Source organism: Crocodylus siamensis, chromosome 6, assembly GCF_052110815.1.
Source record: "Crocodylus siamensis isolate JL-2025a chromosome 6, ASM5211081v1, whole genome shotgun sequence".
NCBI classification, from domain to species: Eukaryota; Metazoa; Chordata; order Crocodylia; family Crocodylidae; genus Crocodylus; species Crocodylus siamensis.
This window is the reverse complement of record NC_143400.1, coordinates 89,508,863-89,533,976: the sequence shown is the minus strand read 5'-3', so window position 1 is coordinate 89,533,976 and position 25,114 is coordinate 89,508,863. Positions and strand designations below refer to the sequence as shown.

The 25,114-nt window shown below is 45.4% G+C and overlaps 1 protein-coding gene across 4 annotated transcripts in view; it reads left to right on the top strand.

Annotated features, from left to right (window-relative positions):
* PEX5L (peroxisomal biogenesis factor 5 like) overlaps positions 1 to 25,114 on the top strand; it is a 213,945-nt gene that overhangs the window by 174,147 nt on the left and 14,684 nt on the right. For 2 of the 4 annotated variants that reach the window (XM_090051218.1, XM_090051214.1), the window contains 4 exons: positions 3,277 to 3,372; positions 22,107 to 22,223; positions 23,116 to 23,280; positions 24,708 to 24,778. In XM_090051218.1, the coding sequence (XP_089907344.1) occupies positions 3,277 to 3,372; positions 22,107 to 22,223; positions 23,116 to 23,280; positions 24,708 to 24,778 (449 nt within the window). The remainder of the gene's footprint in view (positions 1 to 3,276; positions 3,373 to 22,106; positions 22,224 to 23,115; positions 23,281 to 24,707; positions 24,779 to 25,114) is intronic. The other 2 variants (XM_090051216.1, XM_090051215.1) reach the window with 1 other exon arrangement.

Below are 25,114 nucleotides of genomic sequence, written 5' to 3'. Positions count from 1 at the left end.
TCCTCGTGGCCTGCTGGTCTATAGCAGACCCCCACCACAACATCACCCTTGTTGCTCTCCCTTCTAACCTTAACCCAGAGACTTTCAGCAGGCCTATCTCCAGTTTCACACTGGAGCTCTGACCAATCATACAACTTTTTTACATACAGTGCAACTCCTCCTCCTCCTCTTCTCTCCTGCCGGTCCTTCCTGAACAGTTTGTACCCATCCCTGACAGTGCTCCAGTTGGGCAAGCCATCCTGCCGCATCTTTGTTATGCCAATCACGTCATAGGTCCTTGACTGTGCGAGGACTTTCTGTTCCTGCTTGTTTCTCAGGCTCCGTGCATTTGTCTACACACACCTGACGTAACGAGGCAATTGTCCCATTTTCTCAGGAAGAATCAAGCGGCCTCCCCTGTTGCCCTCTCCTCCTTGTGCTTCCTCCAGGTCTCCCACTTCCCCACTTACCTCAGGGCTTTGTTCTCCAGCCCCCTACAAACTCGGCTTAAGGCCCTCCTCACTAGGTTAGCGAGTCTGTCTGCAAAAATGCTCTTCCCTTTCTTGCTCAGGTGGATCCCCTCTTTTCCTAGCAAGCCTTCCTCTTGGAACAACATCCCCTGGTCAAAGAAGCTGAATCCCTGCTAGTGACAACACCTGCACAGCCAAGCCTTGATCTGATATAAGAGAATCAACAAAAAAAAATACTCCATACGCTTGACATGAGAATCCTCTCTCTGTGGCTCAGGGGTGGGCAAAATGCGGCCTGGGAGCTGGATGCGGCCCGCCAGGCCATTCTATCTGGCCCGCGGGGCCCCTAAAAAATTTAGAAAATTAATATTCATCTGCCCTGGGCTGCCTATCATGCAGTAAAACTCAGTAAGCAGCCCTCTGCCCAAAATAATTGGCCGCCCCTCGTTTAGATGCTGAGTCTGTGCACTAAGGATAGCACAGAGCCCTACGGTTCTTGTTGAGTACATTTTGTCCGTTTGCTTCCGGGAATACCTCTGAATAATAGGATACTGCCTCCCTGCAGTGGTCATTCCAGGACTGGTGGGTACATCCATCACAAGGCATCAGGTTCAGATATGAATTTGAAGCAAGCAAAATTACACTGAAGATGAATCTGGCTCACTGTAGTTTTAATATTGGAAGTCATAAGAATTATAATACTGTAAATTAAGACAGATGGAACTATGGGCAGAAAAATGGCTAATAAGTTTAACTTTGGACAAGCACAAGTGTAAGAGATTAGCAGAGTCAGAGAACAGTTCCTATTTGGTAAGGCTAGAAGTAAACCCATGTGGGTTTTCCATGCTGCAGCATGACACAGGTGTTTACACTGTGCCTTTGGTGCAAAAGGATAAATAAAAAGGTTTTCAACAGAAGAAAAGTTGTAGAGAGAAACTCAAGAACGTGTTTCCAGTGGACTGGCTGGTGAGAAGACTGCAGAGGAAGGAGCTAATGATAGCAAGAAGAATCATCCATCTCTTCAGCTCTGTCCGTGCAGCCTCTGGCAAATCTAGCTTTTGAAGTAAGGGCACAGGAACTGGCAGGTTGCCCAAGCCGTGATAGGTCACATGCCGAATGCCCTGCTCAAAGTCAGTGCAGCATATGCTGTGGGAAGAGTCAGTAGAAAGGTCTTAAGAACAAGTTTCTAAACAGTGCCAAATGTAGGGAAAGCTCATGCAGATTAAAATTCACGTATGTCCCCTGGATTCAATTCACCACTGCATCTCTCCCTTTTCATAGATCACCAATTTCAAGCCATGCTCTAGAGCTCCACAGCTACAAATCTCCAAACTTTGGGAAGAAGCAGGCCTGGTTTTGATTTAGATTTAGACATAAGCCCTGAAGTGCAGGTGTATCTTTAGTTAAGAACATAGTCCTCAAAGTACGAAAAGTGACAAAAATACCCAGTATAAAAAAGTTACTTATACTAATGAACAATAGTTACTATAGATGTAGATGGATAGATACTATACATAAGTTACTATACTAATCTCAGCCCATGGCCCTGAACACAAAAAACAGAAAGTGCACAGAATACATAGGCTCAGCTTCCTCCTGCAGACCAGGCTGGATGGAGTACATGGCGTATTAAAAATATATTAGTGGAAATGATTAATATAAGAGTCTTAAGACAAAGTAGCCAAGTATTCCCAGTGTAACTTTATTCCCACACACTTTCTTCAAGATCTTTCTTTAAATTTTATTTTTGCTATCCCTAGTCAAACACTCAAGAGCTGACAAAAAAAATTTTCTGTCCATGCTGAATCACTTTGATAAGAGAAAATCAGGCAGCTACTTATGTTTGTAAATACCCTATGCAGTTCCTGTGTGCCAATCAATCCTATATCCTTTTATCAGCGTCAAGAAGTTCCCTCCCCATATACTTATGGCTAGGATCTCTCAAGTGCTGATTTTTCATTGTTAAATCCGAAGCAGAAGTGCATGGTAGACAGAAAGGGCAAGAATACGGCATAGCACGTTCTGCTTTTTATTGCAAATGGTTGTCTATTTGGGAACAAACACTAAAATATAAATTCAGTTAAGTGCTGCTTCAAGTGGATTGCAATTTACAGAAACAGCTACAGTGAAGTCTTGATGATATGATTGCCTTAGGGATTGTGGCATAAATTCAGAAAAAAATCAACTTTTCAGATCATCAAGATTTCCAGTATAATTAACAGGCATCAGGAAATGGGACCTTAATGTAGATAACAGGGAGTTTGGGCTGATAATAAAAAAAGTTCGGATAATACAGGCTAAGCTACATGGGATCCAATTCTTGAACATAAATCTCAGCTTCAGAGGGGTGTTAATCATGCTGAATACAGTTCATTCAAAAAAGAAGTGGTATCAGTCTAGGAATGGACTTCGTGGTTCTCCTTATTACAGTTCCAACACATATTCACCTTCCCCCATAATGGAGCAAAATTAAGAGAAAAGAAAATAGATCATCTCAGGCACAACATTTTAACGCTACATACCCTTTTAAAATGACTCCAAATGGTCTTTTTACTTTGCAACTTCAAGCAATGGTTATCATCGGTGTCTATAAACAAAGCTGTTTAACAGGTCCAAAACCCAAGTGAAACGACAACTGTAGGGAATGATAAGTTATTTTGCTCCTCTGAAGCACTGAACTCTGCCAAAACTGTGCCCACAGTTGGCAGGGAAATGAGTGGTTTGCACAAGGTGAAGGTCACTTTGGGTGCTGGTGAAGTGAGGGAGGAAAAAGGAACTCATGAATTTATGATAAAGCTTATCACTGTTCTTTTTTCATTCTTTATAGGCACGATCAACCAAAGAACAGCGCTGGGGAGGTCCACTCCTCTCCCGTAATCACTCTATGGAGGAGGAATTTGAAAGAGCAAAGGCAGCTGTTGAGGTATCATTTTAATTTCTGCCCCACCTTGGCTGATGTGCGCTATGAGTCAATCCTGTTAGTGTAATGGGATAATGGATTTCAAATGAATTTCGCAGCACATTTCAAGCTGAAATGAGATTATTTAGGGCAGAAGAAAAATACTTTTATTGTAGTTACTCATTTGACATCGAACTGGCAGTACTTCACTTGGGAAAATAGAAGCTTAGCTGTAACTAGCCTGAAAAACTTACAGTCCAGATATTGTCCATCTATAATGGGCAAGGAAAATTTCCCATTAGTTTAAATACTGCCAGAGAAGTATGTATGAAACCAGAGGACAAACTTTCCCTAGGACCAGGGTGTTTTAGATTCAGCCTATTATGAACAGGTCTGTGCTCTGAACCCCCTTCCACACTTAGGTTAGATCCAGGGTTTGAATCTGGATGGTTCTTTGAGCACCCTCTTGATTATAGAAGAATAATATAGTCTTAGAAACAGACATGGTAATGATGCATATTTACAACAGGAACCAGGAACTCATGCATTTTAATAAAATAAGCACTGAAATGCAACATAAGGAGGATTCACTTTTCTCTGCACTAGGGCAGAGAAATGGCTCGCATCCAGAAAAGTCCAGGGAGGTGTTGTGCACGTTTCTTCAGCATACCTGAATCTCATCCTGCAATAGTGCTTGCCGTATGCCTTAACAATACTCATGGCTTTGGCAGTCCTGAGCCTTTGTGGACAAAGGGAGACATTTACCAAATTTAACATATCATTTTGTAACCTAATTGGACAAGACCACAAATCTCAAGCTTCAAATTTTGCAATTGCATCCCCCAATACCCTTTCAAAATCTTACATCCACAAACTGTCAGGACAGCTTGGTTCCTCTGGCACAAAGCCAAAGATGAAGCATGTGAGAACCAAAAATAAAATGTCCTTGGTTTGAGGGGACTTGGCTGTAAAAGTTCATTTGTAGGTACCCTGCACTCTCCTTTTTTTCTGCGACCACACTGGAACATGGAGGTGGTAGAATCCAGATCGCAGTGTTACAGGCTGCGTCTAGATTCTGCCATCATACTAGTCTGACACCTCGATACCTCCAGTAACTTGAGTGGAGTTTTTCTGGATTTACACTGCTGCGGGGTCATAAGGCTCAGGAAATGGAGTTCATCATTTAACCAATGGATTTCATTAGGGCTGTTTGCTTATAGTGAGGTAGGACAAAGAGTATGCCCATTTTTAACATCATTTCCCAGTGTTTTACTGCACATAAAAATTCTTGTCTCAATTTGCAGGTCTAACTCATAGAAGGAATCAGCTAAAGTTCAGTTGTTCTATAAACACTACGCTGTATGTTTTGCCTGTTTGTTTCCAAAAAACCATTGCCACCTGATTCCTGGTCAGAGATTTGTTGCAAGATAACTGCTGATGACGCATGAACATATTTTCTAAGGTTGCACATCATGCACCGTTGCTTCTGGCAAGAAATAAGAGCCCCTGCTTTCAAATCTCCACTGCTTGACATTTTCTAGGCCCACTTAGTTACATCATGAGCTGATCCTGAGGTTGGGACATGGTCTGCTGTAGTCTGTGGGGGAGCAGCAAGCAATCTTATGATAAAGTGTCAGTGCTAGAAGTCAGCGGTGTAGCTCAGGGTAGAGCCGCTCTTGCAAAGTGGCAGCAGCTCAGCCTGGCAGGCGGTTCCATGACACTCAGCGCAAAGACCAGGTGCAATGGGCTTAGACACACAGCAAATTGCAACACAGTATGGAATTAATTTACAAAGCAAGGAGAGGAAAATTGTAAAACAAGCCTGTGCATTCAAAAGGTCACTCTGAGGCAGTAAGGGCAGATGATTAAACTGTCTTAATTTAGCCTGGGAACCAGGTATTAAAAAGAATCTAATTAAATTAGACTAACTGTGTAGTTGGCAGTTTGAGTAATGCTATCTGTTTAACATAGAAAGTTGGACCAGGTAGTTAAAATGTAAGGGAAGAGATACTTCAGGGCACTTATTTTCATCTGAATATAAAAAGCATTGAATTGTCATTCCAGCCAGAATGGGGAGGTAAGGAAGCTTGGGTGATTGACAATCTATCGCAGCCCACTTCAGCAGATTAGTACATTCATGGGGAGAAGCCAGATACTGTTCAAAAATTCATCTTTTATGTTTGTGATGTTCCTATAATACTTTTCAAGTGAGAAAGCTCCAAATGGCAAGATTAGCCACAGAACTGATCACAGAAAGGAAGCAAATTTCTGGATCTTTGTTACCTTTGTGAAAAGGTTTTAATTAACGATTCCGTGAGTGAAAATGCCAACCCAAATCCCCCACCCAGGATTCACTCTGACATCTTGGGAATAGTCTTAGTCTGTCAAATCTTGAGATTAAAGTAGGTCTGGGAGGTAATTACTTCTCAAAGAGTTTTAAAGAGCCTTGCACCCTTGGAGAAGCTTTAAATAATGAAGGAGGAAGTAAATTACTTTTATTGCCAGAGAGATTCTGGATATACTTGCAATAACTTTGGTGCCTACAAACTTGGCTACTGTTGGGGGTCTCTCTAAAAATTAGACTTGATTGCTGCCTTCTCCATTTGCTGTACATGGGAGAGAGACAAAAACAACCTAATGTTTTCATGACTTCTAAATACTATATCAAATATTTACTGCAAAAACCCCACTTTCTAATGGTTAGCTCTTTGTGTTCTTCCCTCTACAACCAGTAATTCTTTCAATACTCTTGATCACAAATTTGCAATACGCAGCCACAAACCTATATTGGTAGGCAGTTTATCTTCTGCCAGTTTAGCTGGTTGGGATAAAATCGTAGTGAATCCAGGAAACGTATGCAGCAGGTAAGAGGTACCTTCCAGCGGAAATGAGGCAACCTTGAATCCATCTGTTGTCATACTGCAAACATATTTGTCACCCTCCGTAAGCTGAAAGGAGAACAGTTCAAATGGTGCACTTTGGCATTACTTTATTTGCATCATCGTGCAGAACAGCACGGCAGCATCAAACCACTACCGTGTTGCAGCAAAACGAATTGATGTCATATCATAAAGCAGGGTGCTATAGGATAGGATCACTGAAAATATAAGTCAGTCTGAAAATATTGAAACAGGTGATAGCTCCTTGTCCTCCACCATACTTGATCAAAAAGGGCTCGTAACAAATGCCAATAGTCATGTGAACAACAGACCTGGTAGCTTTAAATTGTTTCCCTAGTCCAGTGGTGCTCAATTTCTGGCCTGTGGGCTGAATATGGCCCGTGGGACTGAGCCATCTGACCCATGGTCTGGAAATTTGGCAGTAGGCGGCTTTCAGAGCTGCAGCAGTTAAAGCTGCCACTCGTCCCCATTGCCAAATTTTTGGACCCAGAGGGAGCCCAGTGTGGCTAGATCCAGGGTACAGGGGTTGCTACCGCTTTGGATCTCATCTGAGAAATCAACCCTGCAGGCTGCCCCTATGCTGGATCCAGCCATGGACTGAACCTGCCCGTGGGACCAGGCCCATGGACCAGTGCCACTGATCTGGCCCATGGGGCCACAACTTTGAGCACCGCTGCCCCAGTCTGCAGAATTTGTCAGCTGTATCTTTCCCCTCTTTCACCCCATAGGCTCCTGTTGAGAGTGAAAGATTATCCTTTGGGGACCACCCCGTCTTATAATGGGTAACATTTTCCCAAGTACTTAAAGTAATTTAGGAGCCTCAGCCTCACTTTCAAAAGTGGCTAGGGAACTTGGTAGCCTAAGTCTCACTGAAAGTTACATCTTTACAAAGGTATATAGACACCTGAAGGAGCATACAGGTTTCTAATGGGACAAGGAGAGGGAGAACTAAGCACGTTAAAGCTTAGCTCACTAATTTCAATTTGCGTGAGGCATCTAACCTGTTCAGGCATCTTTGAAAATCTGACTATGTACTTAAGTGGGTTAGGTACCTAACCACAGTGAAAGCAGAGAAGGTTAGGCACCTAACTTCCTTAGACACTTTCAAAAGTCCTACTAAAACCTCTCTCTCTGTGCCACCGTAACAATCTTCATGGTGGCACAAAGGGAAAGCAAGCGGATGTCTATACCATTTGTTGCACCACAAATGCCCAAATCTGTGGCCCTGACAAAAGGTAGTAATAGTAATAGTAATAATAATAGTAATAGTAATAGTTTCTGCCACTTTATTGCAGTAGACATCTGTTAGCTTTATGGAAAGGAAAGGACTTCAGATTCATTGGACTGCAATGGGAGCGAGATTAAGAATTTGACTGTACTTTAAAGGGTTAGTGTAGTCAACTGAAAAAGGAGGAACCTGGGTTCACACACTTAATATATTTTGCCTGAAACATTTTACATGAATAAAATGCATACCTATCTTTGAGGCAGACACCAAAGTGCAGGTGTCTCCCCTTCACCTCCCACCCACTCCCCACCATTTTCAAAGGTGTAGATAAGGGGTTTCAGCACCTAACAGGAAGTTTTGAATTCAATGTAGGGGCCAGAGACTGCAGTGCCCTAACGCCTTTGCAACAAAAGGCCTAAATCACTTTTTGAAATGATACTTGGGAGTTTAAATTTATTAAGCACTTTTGAAAATTGTTACCTACCATCTCAGCAGTTACTCCTGTATAGTCAGGCCAGAAATCCTGTGCTTACCTTTATTTAAATTCATATCTGAAGATTTTACTATAAGGATACTTTAGGTTTTCTTTCAGCAGAGTTCCAGCTAAGAAAACCATTTGCTGCTAGCTGTATGAGGATAGCTATTTTTGTGCTGTTAATCTCAAACAGCATGAGGAAGCAATATTTTAAAGAGAGAAAAAGAACGTGTCTTCCTTGGTTTTTTTATGCAATGGTCAAGAAGAAACTTCTGCAATCATTCTTCACTTGATTAGCTCTTTCTTCTGGCAGAGCAGCACAGCTAAAATTCTCATCTCAAAATCCTGCAAAGGTTAACAGAGGTAAATTCAAACATCTATCAGCAGGAAGCTTCAGGATATTTTCTTTATAATTATAACCCAGGAAGTAAAGAATCTGGGGAATATTTTGCTTCCTGTTAATTTAATTGTTTCAGCACACTTACCTGTTTTTTAAAATGGCAAGGTCACTGGTGAGGCGTAGGGATGCACGTGGGTGCACATGCACTCCCTGAGATTGGCAGTGCACCCCCTGGAAGTGCCAGCTGTGAAACCAGAAGTGCCGACAGAGTTGCACTTCTGCTTTCAGCGCTGGTGGTTCCAAGCGCGGCGACTGGCTGCTGGGTCCGCCCCCCCGGTCAGCAATCTGGTGCCCCCCCTCCCTCCCCCAACTCCGGAGGCACCATGGCCCTGGTCTACGTTCACTTGATGACATCGTGGTATCTGTTTTCTAATCTCAACAATCTCACCTCCTGCCGTGCTACACGTGCATGACAGAAGGCACAATTCTGGAATTGGGGGTCACTCCCAATAACTCCATTACTTCATCCCAGTGCAGGGGGAACCGGGGATCATGATCAGTACTGTAGCAAGGGAAAGGGGAGCAAGGTGACCGCCCTGGATGCCAAAGTGAAGGGGCACCAACAGGCAAGTCAATATTGTGCTAGTGAGCTGAGAGCGAATGGCCTCCCATGTGCCCCGGTTGGGGGGGGGGGGTTGGGGCAGGAGGGGGAGCCTGGCTCAGGGCTGAGTCTCAACATTAGCCCAGTCACCCGTCTATATGGGACAGTCCACCCAGTCTTTCCTGCCAGAACTTGCTGGTTTAATAATTGATGTTAAATGCAGGATGCTACGCATTTTAATGCCCCAATGCCAGGGGGCATTCTACACAGCTCCACACCACCTCTATACCATGTCCCATGCCTTGCAGATGGTGTCATAAGTAGATCATAACACCAGCCTAAGGCCCAGCTAAACTCAGTCCTATGTTGGGTTTGTCGTACTCTGTCCTTCACTGGGCCACATGCATATCGCCCTCCCCCTCCCCCCCCCCCCCCACTGGGGCCCCTTTCACTCCACCCACTCTCACTGGGCCTCTTACATACTGCCCCTCACTGGGGCACTCTCTACCTGCCCTGGTCCCTGAGCAGCTCCTCTCAGGGCCGTTGGGCTTACCTACTCTCACACTGGCCAGTCCACATGCAGCCCTTCAGGTTGCTCAAGCTTCCCTTCTCTACGTGACACCAGCCTTACACCTCACGCTGGGCTGACTCTGCTGCTAGCCCTCCACCGGGCAACTTCATATATTCATGTCCTTATGGGGGCTGGCCCGTGTGCTGCTCTTCAGGCCACCTCTACAGCCCTACTCAACACGCCCCCAGTGTAGCCCTTCAGATCACCCGTGCAAACGTACTCTACACCTACAGTGCACAGCCCTTCAGGAGCCACCGTGCATCTACCCCAGGTGGGCCACATACAACTTCTGTCCCACTCACTGGGGTCACTCTCTTCCATTTCCCCCCTCCCTGGGGAGTCTTACCACCTTGGGGGGCTTAGGTGCCTCTCTCTAGGTGCACCTGCCCCTCCACTGTCTGTTCCCATTCCTAATCATCCACCGAGTAATGGGGGCTGGGGTTATAAGGCACCCCTACCCACCTTTCACTGGGGACGCAACTGGCCTTGCATTTCTAGGAAACTTCCCCACCACGGGCAGTCCCACCAGGCCATCCTTGCCCAGCAGGGTGCAGTTTCAAGTCATACCCAGGACCAGGAGCCTCCTGCCATCCCCATAACTCCTGCCCTGACCTCCAAGATGTTGTGAGCAGAAGCTCAGCCAGATGTTGTTATCCCAGCTGCCGGCAGCAGACTCCAGCCTCATTCCTGAGAGCCTGGATCTAAAATGGAGGCAGCTTAGCCAACTCCTCCTACCCCAGGGCTCTCCTGCAGTTTCCTGCCTCATTAGAGCTAGCCCACACCTGCAGGCTGCCCTGCTGCCTGCTCTCAAACCTTAAAGTGGCAGGCACCAAAGGTGCCCTAGCACAGGCCCACTCATGCCCTACTAAAGCCCAACATAGGGGTGGTATATAACCTACCACTCCCACTCCCCACAAAGACATGGCCCCCCAAATCAGCCCGGAAAGTATGTTTTTGAATTTTAATTTTTGAATATATGATAATAAATGTAATATTTTTCATATTTGGCACACACTTAAAATTATTATTTTTATAATTATTAAAGTTTGGGGCTGGTGTTTTTCCATCTTGTCCCAGCCACCAAACTTCCTTGCTACAGCACTGATCATGATGATAATCCCAGGCTCCCCATGCACTGGCAAATGGAAAGCTGGGTGCCTGTGACCTGATGGGGTTCCGGGGCTGGGAGCACCAATCAGCTAATGGTTGTTCTCAACCCTGGGACTACTCCACAGCCAGATCAAGACTCCAGTGCAGTCCCAGAGATAGGACTGCTAATCAGGTGATTGGGGGTCCCAGCCCTAGGACTACACTGGAATGTCAGACTTGCTCTGGTGTGGCCCTGAGGGTGAGCCCACCGATCAGACGATTGTCGCTTTCAGCCCTAGGACTGCACCAGAGCCAGTTCAAGACTGCAGTGTGGTCTTGGGGCTGAGACTGACAATCAGCTGATTGTGGGTCCCAGCCTCAGGACTGCACTGGAGCCAGTCCCAGAGTCCTGCCACGCAGCCAGCATTAGACTGCCTGATGGGGACCAGGTCACATATTCAATTTAAAACACAGTGGAAACCAGACACAAAATTATTACATACATTGAGGAATAATTTTGTGGCTTATTTCCCATTTTATGGTGCCATTAATTGTATGTGGCCAAGTTACCATTTACCCAGTGTAAAAATGTGTTAACCTGGCAACACATCAGCTAAGATGGTTATAAAAAAACTTCTATAGTATGTTTCATCCCAGCTCTGATTCCTCTAAAATCCATATTACAAACTAGCACAACAATCAATTGGAGCAGAGTGAAGTCAGTGTGGGATGCTTCAGAAATTCCCATCTCTAGAACATCTATTAGTATCTAGCCACGTCATTGGAGATGAGCAGGGATCTGCGTTTTCTGCTTCCCCACAGTGAAACGTAGAAAAACAAGAAGTTCCCCCTTCACCCAAGGAAAATACAGATTTTTCATTTTAATGGAGAAACCCACAGATTTTGCACTTTTACAAAGAGCCATCTGTAGGATTGCAGAGTTTCAGCCTGCAAGGGACTGGTGGGGAGCGGGAGGAGGGCAGTCAGGCAGGGGGTGCCACGTGTATGTATATGCATATGGCTGCCAGACAGCCTGGAGAGCAGCTCCCACAGGTAGGTCTGGGAGGGTGCGGGGGAATTGAGGCCCCCATAGGGAGGGAGGCAGGGAGGGAGGTGGGCAGGGCTGGGGCTGCTGCCCATCTGGGGGGTGCGTGGGGCTTGGGGCCCAGGGCCAGAATGCACAGCCACAGAGCTCTGGCGGGGAGCAGGACTGGGCCATTCGGGGGGGACAGGGGTGGGGCTGGCTTCCTGCCACTGCATGCATTCCTAGGGGGAGGAGGAACCTGTGTTCCCCCAGATCTTTACACAGAGTGGGGACAGGGGCAGGTGCAGGCTGTCCCCTGCCAGCTTGGGCTCCCTGCCCTGCTTCCCTCCTATAGGGCCTCCATAGCCCAGTTGCGACAAGGTGCTGCAGGGCAGAGCAGGGCCATGCAGGGAAGCTCCTTGCTGCTGCAAACTCGATGCTGCCCTGGCAAGGTGTCCTCTGCCCACCCAGTAGCAGTGAGGGACACAGCTCCATGCCACTGCCCCCACTGATGTCATGCAGGCAGAGGATGCTTGCCAGGGCAGTGCAGAGCTTGCAGTGGCAAGGAGCTTCCCTGCATGGCCCCGATCTGCCCTGTGGCACCAACTTGCACCCACTGGGCTGTAGAAGTCCCAGGTGGAGGACAGGAGGGCAGGAAGCCCAAGCCCAAAGCAGGCAAACCCACATCTGCCCACACACCACTCACAGATCTGGGGGACACAGGTCCCTCCTGCCCCCCTGCCCAAGCAGCAGGGAGCCAGCCCCCCCTGCCCAAGCCCACAACAGGCAGGCAGTGGGGCAGGAGGGAGCTGGGCCCTGGCAGCTGGGGGGGGGGCAGCAGAGAGCTGGGGGGTGGGAGTGACCGGCACCAAAAGGGCCAGGGGTCTGTGGGGAGGAGTGAGGGACACCAGCAGGGCCAGGAGTCTGTGGCTTGGGAGAGAAGGGCCTGGACCTGCATTCTGCAAGCTAAGAGGGCAGAGAGACCTCTGATTTCCCATGACAAACAATAGGGCAGTGCAAAGCTTCAGCAGCCAATTCAATTCAGAGGAAATTCAGCCTGATTTAACAACCAAATCTCTGAATCTGAATCAAACTGGGACACCAGTTAAAAGGTCCAAATCGAATCTGAAGCCTCTGAATCTATTTGGAAAAGATTCAGTGCCGCTTTGGAGATTCAGCCATAAACTAAACAGGCAGCAGTCCTCACTATGCTGGACACAGCTGCCTCCTGCTGGTAAGTCTGTTGTGGGGGGCAGAGGGGGGAGGGAAAGGGTGCAGGGGAGGGAGGGATTGGGGCTGGGACAAGCTGCCCAGAAGGAGCAGGGGGCATGGGACTCAGGAAGGGAGGCAGGGGAATGGTGCAGGATGCAGGCATGGAAGTGCTAAGAGCAGGGGCTATGCCCTGCTGCTGCTTGCCTAGCTGGGGTCGGGGCAGGGGATGTGGGTGCAGCTCACTCCAGGCAGAAGGGGGCAAGTGGCACTCGGGCATAGCCCACTGCTTGCCCAGCTGGGGTGGGGGGGCGCAGGATGCGGGTGCTGCCGCCACTTACCCAGCTGGGGCAGGGGTAGGGGGCATGAAGCAGGTGTGGCTCACTTTGAGTGGAAGAGGGCAAGCAGCAGCAGGGCATAGCCCCCGCTCCGAGCACCGCTGTGGCAGCATCCCACATCCCCTACCCCGGCTGGGCAGCTTACCCCAGCCCCAACCCCTCCCTCCCCCACACCCCTTCCCTCCCCACTTCGCCCACCACAACAGACTTACCAGCTGGAGGCAGCTGTGTCCAGTGTGGTGAGGACTGCTGCCTGTTTAGTCTATGGCTGAATCTCCAAAGCGGTGCTGAATCTTCTGATCTGATTCAGCCAAATCGAATTGGGACAGTAATTTGAATCTCTGAATTGAATCACTGTCCCTCTGAATTGGCCAAATCTGAATCTGAACCGAATACTTGCCACTTTCCACAGACCTAGTAAACAACCCAAAACCAAACACCAAAATTTATAGGCATGTATTTTATTATAGTGATTGAGGAACTGGTAGACTTTCAATTTACTTTAAAATTGGAAATATATCAAGAAAACATTGTGTCCAACTGATACCTATAGATATATATATAGATATAGGTAGTGGCCTTTCATTTTAATCATGGCTTTTGGGGTTTTAATCAGGGAATTTGCAATTTTTTTTAGCACAGAATGTGCATTTTTTTTTTTTATCAGGGAAAACCAGGATCCTTGGAGGTGAGTCATTTCAACTGAACTGCATTTCTTAGAGCATAGCAAGTCACCCAACCATGTCTTAAACCATAACTCACAGCATAACAACAATGTGTTTGCATTGAAAATGTAAATTGGCTATGCTGCTCTTAAACATAACAAAAGAATGGTTAAAATAATGAATTCAAGCCGAATAGGATACTTTTAAACAGATTATATCTCCATTTGAAAAACCATTCAAGGGATGTGGTTATTGTCAAGCAGCAGATTCCTGGACATTTGTGCAGCATTGAGTAACTTTGCAATGCATTGTTATTAGCAACACAGATGTAACATTTCCAAGAATCATTCCCACGCAGCTTACCTATTTGTCCTTGGAACCTGTCAATCATGGTTGGAGCCTGGGCCACTGCTTTTAGGCTAGGTTACAGGTGGTGGCATACAAATATACCTCAAGCATTTGGGACCGGTCCACTTCTGGGTCCGCTGTGGGGCATGAGGGGTACCCACCCCCCCACCCGGCTCAACGATTGATGCTTCCTGGGTCTTGGGCAGCTCCCAGGGTCAATCACTGAGCCCAGGAAATGCAGGGGGGGTCCCCATTTGCTTGGCGCTGGACCAGGAAGTGGACTGAAAGTATTTCTGGTCCACATCTGGGTCTGCCGCCGAGCATGCAGGGAGCCCCCCCCCCCACGTTCCTGTGGGATGTTCCTTCCACACCATCATCTCAGCATTCATGAGGCATGCCTGGTACCTCATCATATGTAGGAAAACAAAAACAAAAAACATGTAAAGTTGTGTTTATGGCTGAATTGCTTATTCACCAAATCAGAATCGAATCTTTAGATTCAGGTTAGGCTGAATCAAATTGGGACAGTGATCTGAATCAGCAAATCGAATCACTTCCCCCTGAATCGGGCTGAATCTGAATGGAATACTGCCTGCTTTGCACACCCCTGCGCAGTCCTTGCCTTCAGCTGTGCTCCCCAGGAGCTGAGGAGTGCTCTTCTCCAAAGTCTGGCACAAGCTGAGCTGGGCTTGCCCCTTCTGCACTCTATCAGGTCTGATAGTTTAGGGTGGGAAAGCTCCATCCCAAAGTAACGGTCCCCTGCCTACTGAAGGGGTTCTATACCCTATCACAGTGGACATCAGGGGAAATTATAAAAAGATGAGAAAACAAAATTTGAGCCATTGACTTGAGTTATTAAAACTACAGCATCATTGTTAATTAGGTGTCTCAATACCAAAGCCAGGTTTCTTTTTCTTATATTGTTTCTTATTTCCAAGCCACTGGGCCATAAAATCAATTTTGCAGAACTACTACTAAAAGCAAAAATTCTAAGTTATAAATATTTGAACATCTAGCATTTTCCCACAGATTACCTTGTGTTTAAAAAACAGCTTGTAAAATGAATTTTCAGACAACCCTAAATCTTATCCAGAGAGAAGGGAATTTCTTACCCCTCTGTTCCCTGTATTAAGCTCACAATTAGAGCTCATCAGAACATTTTCAATGAAATGCATCTTGTGTCAGAATCTGTCATTTTATTGAAGTTGAAATGTTTTGTGAAGACATTTTTGATGGGTCCGACATTCCCAAATCACTCGAATGGGAAAATGGCTGAGCTTTTCAATCCTTTAATGGACGTTCTGACCCAATTCCAGAAACAAAAGGCTTTTGGTTCCTTCCAAAGGGAAGCTAAAACAAATTTTGAATCTTAACTAAGTACTGTGAAATGGAATTGTCATCCTCCATTCAGCCCTACTCAGAATGCATATTAAGAAGGTGGGATCACTCTTTCTGCAAGCGATGCACGCTGGAACTCAGATTTCCATGGGAAGGCAGAAGGTGCCATCAGTGGCCGAGTACTCGCACTGATCAGACAGGTTTGAAGCTGTTTGAGCTACAGAGAAAAGCAGAGTATTGAATACTGGCATCCAGACACTGTAGTGTTGGGCACATGAGAAACACTTCTGTTAGATAGCTAGGGAGAAAGCAGTTTGTAAGCGACCTTGTGAACCTGTAACAATCACAACCCAATTCTCAGCACCAGCCTTCCTATCCCTGTACATCTCGTGTTAAATAATCTCACTGCTGAGTCCACCTGGATTTCTGTTACTTTGTGCCTTCCACTTGCACTAAACTCCTGATCAACTATCTTGCCGTAAGTCACATTTGCCCATATAGGCTTTAAGTCCACTTAACGCTTTGCAGTTAATGCCTCTTTGCAGACAAAGAGCATGCATAAGGAGATGTCTTGAGGTCAAAACTAAGATGCAGCTACCCAGCCCAGTTTCTGATGCCCTTAACTTGTGATGAGCAGTACCCTACTCTACAAATAGCCCCATTGGAACTCAGGGGGGTTCCTTGTACTATAAGGTGTTAGTTAAGTATGTGTGTTGGCCCATGATGACTTCAGTTCATTGATGATCTAGCCATGCACTTGGAAGAACCAGAAAACACCCCCAGTAGCCCGTTGCTCTGGACGCCTACTCCATTTTGAATTGTCTTCATTTAACCCTAACACACTGAGGATGGGAGTGTGGGGCCTTAACCTAGAATCTATCTTTTTAACCTTGACCTGTTTCCATTTCTCAGCATCACTTGTGGCAACCGCAGTTATTGCCTCACTCTGTTTATTGCACCAACTAAATCTCAATTTTATTTCAGTATCTTAATGTGCTGCCCTATGGCTTGCTTCTTTTCTCCTCTTGCCTTTGAACTCAGCATTATTACTTCTCAAATATTTTACCAGATGTTATTGTTCACCGTCTCCAGTGGAGTAGATCATACAATATTAGGCTTTCTCTGCTTGTGTCACAGAACCTCAGGTACATTAATCCACTTGATTAAACAGCTTTTCTCTAAGCTTTTTCCCTCCTCCCAGGGAAGTTGAGTTGATACTGCATGCACCAAAGTGAGATATTTATTCTGTTCTGAACTGTTTAATCTGCATTTTAGCATCATCTGTGCACAGTTTGTTTTGGAAAGGACTGAGTTTCCTGCATTCATTACTGAGAATTTTATATAGTAATTTTCTTCTGTCGTCAATAAGATGCTGTGCAAGCTACTGCAAATTCTGGCTCACAGAGAACATATGCTGCCTCTGAGATAAAGGGTATCATGTTAAAGAAACAAGCATGAAAGATAAAATGTAATTATACAGAGGTCCAAATTTGCTCACACTAAAGAGTCCTTCATTCAGTGGGATTATTTGTGGAATAAAATAAGGCTCTATGAAAGTGGTAGTCAGACCCTTGATAGAAAGGAACTGAAGGCTCATGATGTATTTGAAATTATGACAAAGGCATTGGCTGCAGAGGGGTGCCTTTGTGATTTTATAAATGTAACATGAGTAATGTATACAATTAATCTCACCCTGTAAATTACTTTTAAATTAGTTATAGGCATCTTTCAGTGGAATGTAGCCACCCAGGGGGAAAATATAATATATTTTCTCATCACATTTCACCTCTGCAAACAAGAAGGCACACAAGAAACACAAACACATGTTCTTGAGTATCTGCAGCACCTTTCATCACCAGCCCACAACAGTCTGCGCTGACCTCCACTGCAAACTTCACTTCTTTCAAAAACAAACAAGCAGCCCAAAAAAGAGGGTTGCTAACCTACAACTTTTTTTTTACTGACAAGCTGCAAACTTTTTACTGAGAAACAAGCATGTTTTACATAATGTACATGTAACCTTTCTGCCAGACCCTGGACAAGAGCTGGGTTCAAATCTGGGGCTTGAACACCAAACATAGTAAAAAACTATATGGTTGTCAGTAAAAAGTTTGCAGATGGTTAGTAAAAAAAAATCTTGCAGTGGCAACCCTGCTTGACTGCAGCAATAGTTTTATAGTTTCTAGAGTCGGAAGGGACCTGAGCAGATCATCTAGTCTGACCCCCTGCCATGGCAGGAAAGAGTACTGGGGTCAAATGACCCCAGCAAGGTGTTCATCTAACCTCCTCTTAAAAACCCCCAGGGTAGGAGCCTGCACCACTTCTCTTGGAAGTTGGTTCCAGACCCTAGCCGCCCTGGCTGTGAAGTAGCACCTTCTGATATCTAACCTAAACCTACCCTCTGCCAGCTTGTGACCGTTATTCCTGGTCACTCCTGGCAGTGTTCGGGGGAACAGGGACTCCCCCAATGCCTGCTGGTCCCCCCTGACTAGTTTACAACAGGCCATAAGATCCCCCCTCAGCCTTCTCCTGTGGAGGCTGAACAGGTTCAGGTTCCATAGCCTCTCCTCATAGGGCCTGCCCTGCTGCCCCCTGATCATGCGAGTGGCCTCCTCTGGACCCTCTTCATGCTGTCCACATCCCTCTTGAAGTGTGGCGCCCAGAACTGGACGCAATACTCCAGCTGCGGCCTGACCAGTGCCGCATAGAGGGGGAGGATCACCTCTTTAGACCTGCTCGAGATGCATCTATGGATGCATGACAAGGTGCGGTTGGCCTTCCTGACTGCATCCCCACACTGCCGGCCCATGTTCATCTTGGAGTCAGTGATGACCCCCAGATCGTTTTCTGCCTCCGTGCTGACAAGAGGGGAGTTCCCCAGCCTGTAGGTATGGTGCCGGTTGTTCCTCCCCAGGTGCATCACCTTGCACTTGTCTGTGTTAAATCCCATCCTATTCTCATCCACCCACCCTTGTAACCTGTCTAGGTCTGATTGTAGCCTGTTGCTTCCTTCTAGTGTGTCCACATCCCCCCACATCTTAGTGTCATCAGCAAATTTGAACAGGGTGCTTTTTACCCCCTCATCCAAATCACTGATGAAGATGTTGAACAGTGCGGGCCCGAGGACCGAGCCCTGGGGGACCCCACTGCCCACGTCCTTCCAGGTTGAGAAGGACCCATCCACTACCACCCTCTGGGTGTGGCCCTCCAGCCAGTTGGTGACCCATTTGACTGTGTGGGTGTCTACACCACAGCCCCCCAGTTTCTTAATGAGAACGGCGTGAGAGACCGTGTCAAAAGCCTTCTGGAAGTCCAGGAAGACTGTATCCACTGCTACCCCTGCATCTAATGATCTGGTGATCTGATCGTAAAAGGCCACCAGGTTGGTCTGACAGGACCTGCCACTGATGAACCCGTGTTGGTTGCCCCTAAGCATGCAGTCCCCTGCTGGCTCCTCCTGGATGTGCGCCAGAATAATTTTCTCAAACAGCTTGCCTAGGATCGAGGTAAGACTAACTGGCCTATAGTTTCCCGGGTCCTCCTTCCTGCCTTTTTTGAAGATGGGAACCACGTTGGCCCTCTTCCAGGCCTCTGGCGCCAATCCAGAGCACCACGAGTGCTCGTAAAGCCGTGCCGGGGTCTTGCAATTCCTTTAGAACTCTAGGGTGGAGATCATCTGGACCGGCTGACTTGAATATGTCCAGCCCCTCCAGAAGCTCCCTAACTAAATCCTCGCTAACCCTTGGCCCAGGTGTGCCTCCCCCAGGGCCCGAGGGGGGCCCAGCAGGGAGGTTGCTGTTCTGGTCCCTACTTAGGAAGACGGAAGCAAAGAAATCGTTAAACATGTTAGCTTTGCCATCTGGTGTTATACCATGCTCCCCTACCCCCAAGGGTCTCCTACTCATTTCCAGACCATGATACCTCTCAATTGCATCCCATGCCATGCTGCCCCCATGCCAATGCCACTCCTTAGTCTCATCCCCACTGGCCTAAACTCCCCTGTCCCAGCACAGACTCCTAGGATTCATGTGCTTACCTGTGAGATGAGCAGTGGTACAGGCAACATGGGCATAGTAGCAACAGCAAGACCACATGGCTTGGGAGGGGTGAAGGGTACTACATAGAAACCTGTGAGCCTTAAACCCTGAAAAGAGTTCCCTTCAGCATGCTGTGCTGCTACTCAGACATTAGGTGGTACTACCATGCTCTGTCTGTCCTTTAACAGTGCCTCTCTCTCAACTGACTTGAATCTCCTGCTCAACATACCTTTCCCTCCTCCCCAGAGCTGTTGTAGTTCAGGTCACATATGGAACTTAATCGTCTTGTTGACATTTGTAGTAGGAAATCAGTGCAGACCTATTGTAGTGAAACACTCATTTAAGATGTTAAAGCATTGAATATTTTTAGTGCACACCTCCATAGCTGGCCCAGGCAGGAAACAGGGACCATTGCTATTCTCCAAAACTTCAGAAATGAACAGGATGAGGAGCTAAATGTAGCTACAAGCTTCTTAGTTGTCCTGCTGTGGTGGGCATTAAGTGTGCCTATATATGAGCAGTAAGGCTGCTTCAATGCACAGTAATTACAGTGTGTCAGAGCAAGCTCAATTAATCCAGTTTGCTGGAGCATGGTAATTACCATGTTTCAGCAGACTCCAGCATCTCATGTATCAGTGTCTCCACACTTAAAAATGGAAGCGGGAGTGCTTTAACTAAAGCTTGTTGAATGAGCTTTAGTTAAAGTGACCCTGCTGCCATTTTTAAGTGTGGGGACACTGATACATGAGACCCTCTGGGTGCTTTAATACAAGTGGCTCTCAGCCAATAACTTTATATTTAATTAAAGTTCCCACCCCCCAAAGCATGTGTATAATGCCCTAAGACAGATATTAACTCGGTAGCTTAGTAAGTTTTGAGTAATATCCAGGGAACTTGGATCTTAGATAAGCTACAAAAGTGTTTATGCCTTTAAAATTATAAGACTTGGAGTGCAAAACTGATTTTCAAACTTTAATTAATAAGTAGCTAATTTTAAACGTTCCAACTGCTGATGGATTAGCACCAGAGCTTCAGTAGAGGATTTAGCACTATAAACTCCTGTTTATGATTCAGCTATTTTAATTTACATCAAGAACCATCATGGCCAACAGGGTCACAGACAAGAGACGCATGTTCTTATTACATCAATCTGAAGCTTATATAATATATGTCATTGCTACCCAAAAACACCGTGCACTGAGCTCAATTCCTTGGCCTTTATTAGGAGTGCAGTAGAAAGATCAGTTTACTTTTTCCCCTACAGACATTTTGTGAATTCACCAATCCTCCGTGAGAAATATTCTGCCTTTAAAATATAAGGGGATAACATCAAGTAGTTCAGAGCCAAAAGATGACCTCTCTTAAAAGCTGATCAACTGGCAACATCTGGTTCAGTATTACCCTTGCCCTCTGACTGAGCAGTGGTCGTTATAGTCTGTGAGCTAGTTTCGCACTTAGGCCATATACTGACATTCAGTTTTTCCCAGGAGAGTCACTGCTATCTCACGAGAAACCATGAGTGTACAGATGCTCAGGATTTTTCCCAGAGCAAAAATAAACTGGCCACTCCAAGAGAAAAATATACTGGGAACAACCAGTATTAAATCCCTCCTGGAGGAGTTTCTCCTGGGACAGTGAATGTTTGTATACATTCTCTTCTAAGAGTAACCACAGCACAACACAGTCCTCCAGCATCCCAGGGTGTTTTGTTCCTGCTCACTCCCCCCTACAGGGAGACAGTGTATCACTCACTGGACTCTGCAGCTGCAGCCCAGCAGAGAACAGAATGTACCCCCTTCACAATTCCCACATTGTGTTGCAGGGAAACTCTGAACCATCTGGGTCAGCCAGTTAGGGCTTCCCTGTGCACTGACATCCTTCTGTCTCCAGGCAGGCTAAGGGAGCCTGCAGAGCATGCTGGGATGCATGCATGAAGACCCCCTAGCTGTGCAGCATCAGCACTACAAGCTCTCTGTTCTTCAGGAGCTGGCCATTCAAATGGTTAGGTCCCTGGAAAACTCTTTCATTTAAGAACATCAGCTATAGACTTTCTTAGCACCATTGGATACTTATAGAGGATCTTTAATTGATAAAATTTCAAAGCTCTTCAAAAACACCTCTCTGTGGTGAGCATATAGAATACATATTATGCAGCTCAGAATATCAGGGTTTGGAGACATTATATATGCATTTTGCCTAAAATCACTCAGTAAATTAGGGAAGAGAAGCAAAAAGAGAGCACAGATCTGACTCCTCTTCACTATAAGACAATAGCTGAACCAGACTTCTATTTTTTCACCTGAAACTTGGAACAAAAGACACAGGAGACCTCCCCAGTCCAAACAGGATTTTACATCAAATAGGCCTCCAACCCTGTCTGTCATTGCTGCCTTTACTTTGCTGCAAATGCCTGAAAATTTAACACTGATGACTGAAGCCATGCTGGTCCTGTATATGTCTGCATTTTTGAAACATCTAAAGCAGGTTGGGAGTGTGGTGTTTTCTTACAATGGAGTTTTTTTCATATTTAAAATACTTCTCTTTTTTTAATTGCTCTTTCACCACCCCTGCCTCCTCCCTCCCCTCCACCCCCAGTCAGATACAGAGTTTTGGGATAAGATGCAAGCAGAATGGGAAGAAATGGCTCGGAGGAACTGGATATCAGACAACCAAGAAGCTCAAGGGCAAGTAGCTGTTTCAACCATTGAGAAGGTAACATCAACTGTCTTTAACAGAACAAACCGCAATGGGAACAACTGGTGCTGAGCACATTTGCGAATCAGGCCCTAAAGCAAGGACATTGAGCACTTGAAAATCTGGCACTATGTGCACAGCAGCCACTCTCCTTATGAAGGGATTGTGTCTTCTGTCCCATCTGTCTGATAGATTTAAATTTGATTTACACTTTCATTTTCTAACTATATTAAAGCATTGGTAGGAAACAATATTGGACAACCCTCACAGGTGTTTGCATCTCTCCCCTAGGGTCTATGAGACAGTTCTTGCCATCCTTACTTGCCTGAAACTAGCACTGACTTCTCTCCTCCTAAACCATCTCATCTGAGAGTACATGAGTAGGCTTGGTTAGGTGCCACAAGCTTGGATACTATCTCAGTGCTGAGCAAACCCTCTTTGAGTTTTAAAACAAACTCAGGGGCTTGCAAAACTGAATAACATCTTGGGGATTCATTCATTGAAGGTTTCATGGTACATCATAAAGCCAAGCACTGAACAGACAGTGGACTGAAAGTACAGGGAAAAGATAGTCCCTTGGAAACATGCACTTCAAGCCCAAGTTGGATATATCTGGTACACACTGGTCATATCAAAGTCAATGTGGGATTACCACACTGACTGGGAGTAGGCAAAGCTCACAGGAGAACTAGAAAAGGGTGCATAGAGAACTAGAAAAGGGTGCATAATATAAGTGCCCAGTGCTGATGTGTGACCTGAATCACATAGTGTTACAATCTGCTTTAATTAAAACTTTGCAGGGTAACTTGTAAAGCTTCTTGTCTGTATGGAAATGATACATCTGGCTGAGAAATAATGAGCTATTGAAGTTTATGCCGTTAATGTTCCTTGATGCTGTGCTTCATCTTAGGACCATTCACTTCTGTTCCAGGGTTACTACTTTCATACAGAAAACCCTTTCAAAGATTGTCCTGGTGCTTTTGAGGAAGGATTGAAAAAACTGAAAGGAGGAGACCTGCCTGTGGCAATATTATACATGGAGGCTGCTATTCTACAAGAGCCTAATGATGCAGAGGTATTCACACTTCCTTCTCCTTCATTCTGGGAAGGAAAGGATCTAGAAGTTGGTTCATTTCACGTTCCATGGCAAAGTAGGAAGGAGCCTGGGTCAAAACGTTTGGCAGTCATAATTAAGTTAAATAGAGGACACAGTAAGGTAGTTGGAAGTAGCTGAAGTAAAACCATCAAGACACAAAAACCTATTTCCAAGGAGTTTCAGAATGTACAACTTTCATTTCAAAGCATCAAAAGGGTCCCATTGTGAATGATCTTTTCCTAATATTTTCAATTTAAAAACTTCCTTGAAAAATTTCATCAGGTTGCAGAATCAAGCTGCATCTACAGTGTGCTTGGTGTATCTTATGTTAAAGGTGCTGGGAATGACCAAGCCTTAGAGTTGCAATTGGTATCTGGGATACAGGAGTGAAAGAATACACCATAGGAATGAAGTCTAATGCAAGGAGGAATCACATACCTAGTCCTTAGGGACAAAAGGAGAAAGGATTTCGCAGTGTATTTGACTGAGGGATGCTGTAAGAGCAGCACTGACTTCAACAAACCAAGAAGGAACAATATGAAGCAGAAATATGGATTCAGTGCAGGCTGTTAAAATACTGATGTTTAATGAAGTATTTGCAGATTCCTCATACTTACAGTTAATGAATGTAGATGATGAACATCAAGACTTCAACCACTCTCACTCAGCATTTATTATTTCCATTTTAAAAACCTCATGTGTGAAGGGGTGCAGTCAAAAGATATGGCTCACCTGGGAGAAAGACATTCCTCCTTTCCTTCTGGAAGACCACAAAAGGAGAAAATATCTGGGACCTAACCCCTCAGCTGATGCAACTCATAGCTCCATTTATAGTCAAAGGAGAAGAAACAGTGGGATTCAGCATAGTAGGACAAAGTTTATTTTCAGATATACAGTCCAGAATCAGAAAAAGTTGTTGCACATGTAAATCTGGGTCTCTTTATTTATTGCTGTATGTACGTGCAAAAACAGGTCTGGGGTATTTTGAAGGCCGAAGAAAACCCCCTGCCCCTGACACTCTAGATTTCCCCCTTGCACAGCAAAAGTAGCTGTTCTTCACCATTTGAGGCAAAAATTTTACAATACCACAGTCCATTTAAAATATGTAGTAATTCACTTGAGAAAACTACATGGGGTTTGGAAATACAGCTGTTGAGTGAGCAGGATCCCCTTCAACTTCAACAGGAACATTATGTGAGGCCTAAAGATATCCAAAACCACTTTCATTTGTACTGTTGGTTCACTGGCAACAGAAATACCAGAAATGCTGTAGTTGGAACAGTGTTGGATAGAATTGCTATCTATAAAGGTCTATTTATTTAAATCAAGCACCAGATATTTCTCTATAATTTCAGTTGCACTTGAGCATATATTCTAAAAAGTAATATCTATTATTATTTTTGCAGGCTTGGCAGTTCCTTGGAATAACACAGGCAGAGAATGAAAATGAACAGGCAGCTATTGTTGCCCTCCAGAGGTAGATGTACCTAATTGCAAAATATTGAATCCATCCACACATTATTAGCTAATACATGCCTTTGTGCACTTGACCTCACTTGTGTTCTGAATTTTTATATTCAACTGTGAAAAATATTGACCTGAATACAAGAAAGTTACCATGATGGCTCTGGGGGCATAAGCCAGACACTATGTTGCAATTCAGTGCAGTAATTGCAATATTTAGTCTAATATTCAAACAGACGGAAACACAAAAGTAAAGCTGCATGGCCCTAGCAAACATGAATTAGATTCAATGCAAATAAATGCCTTTTCAATATTCTAGGCACACAGTACACTTTCTAAAGGTTTCTCT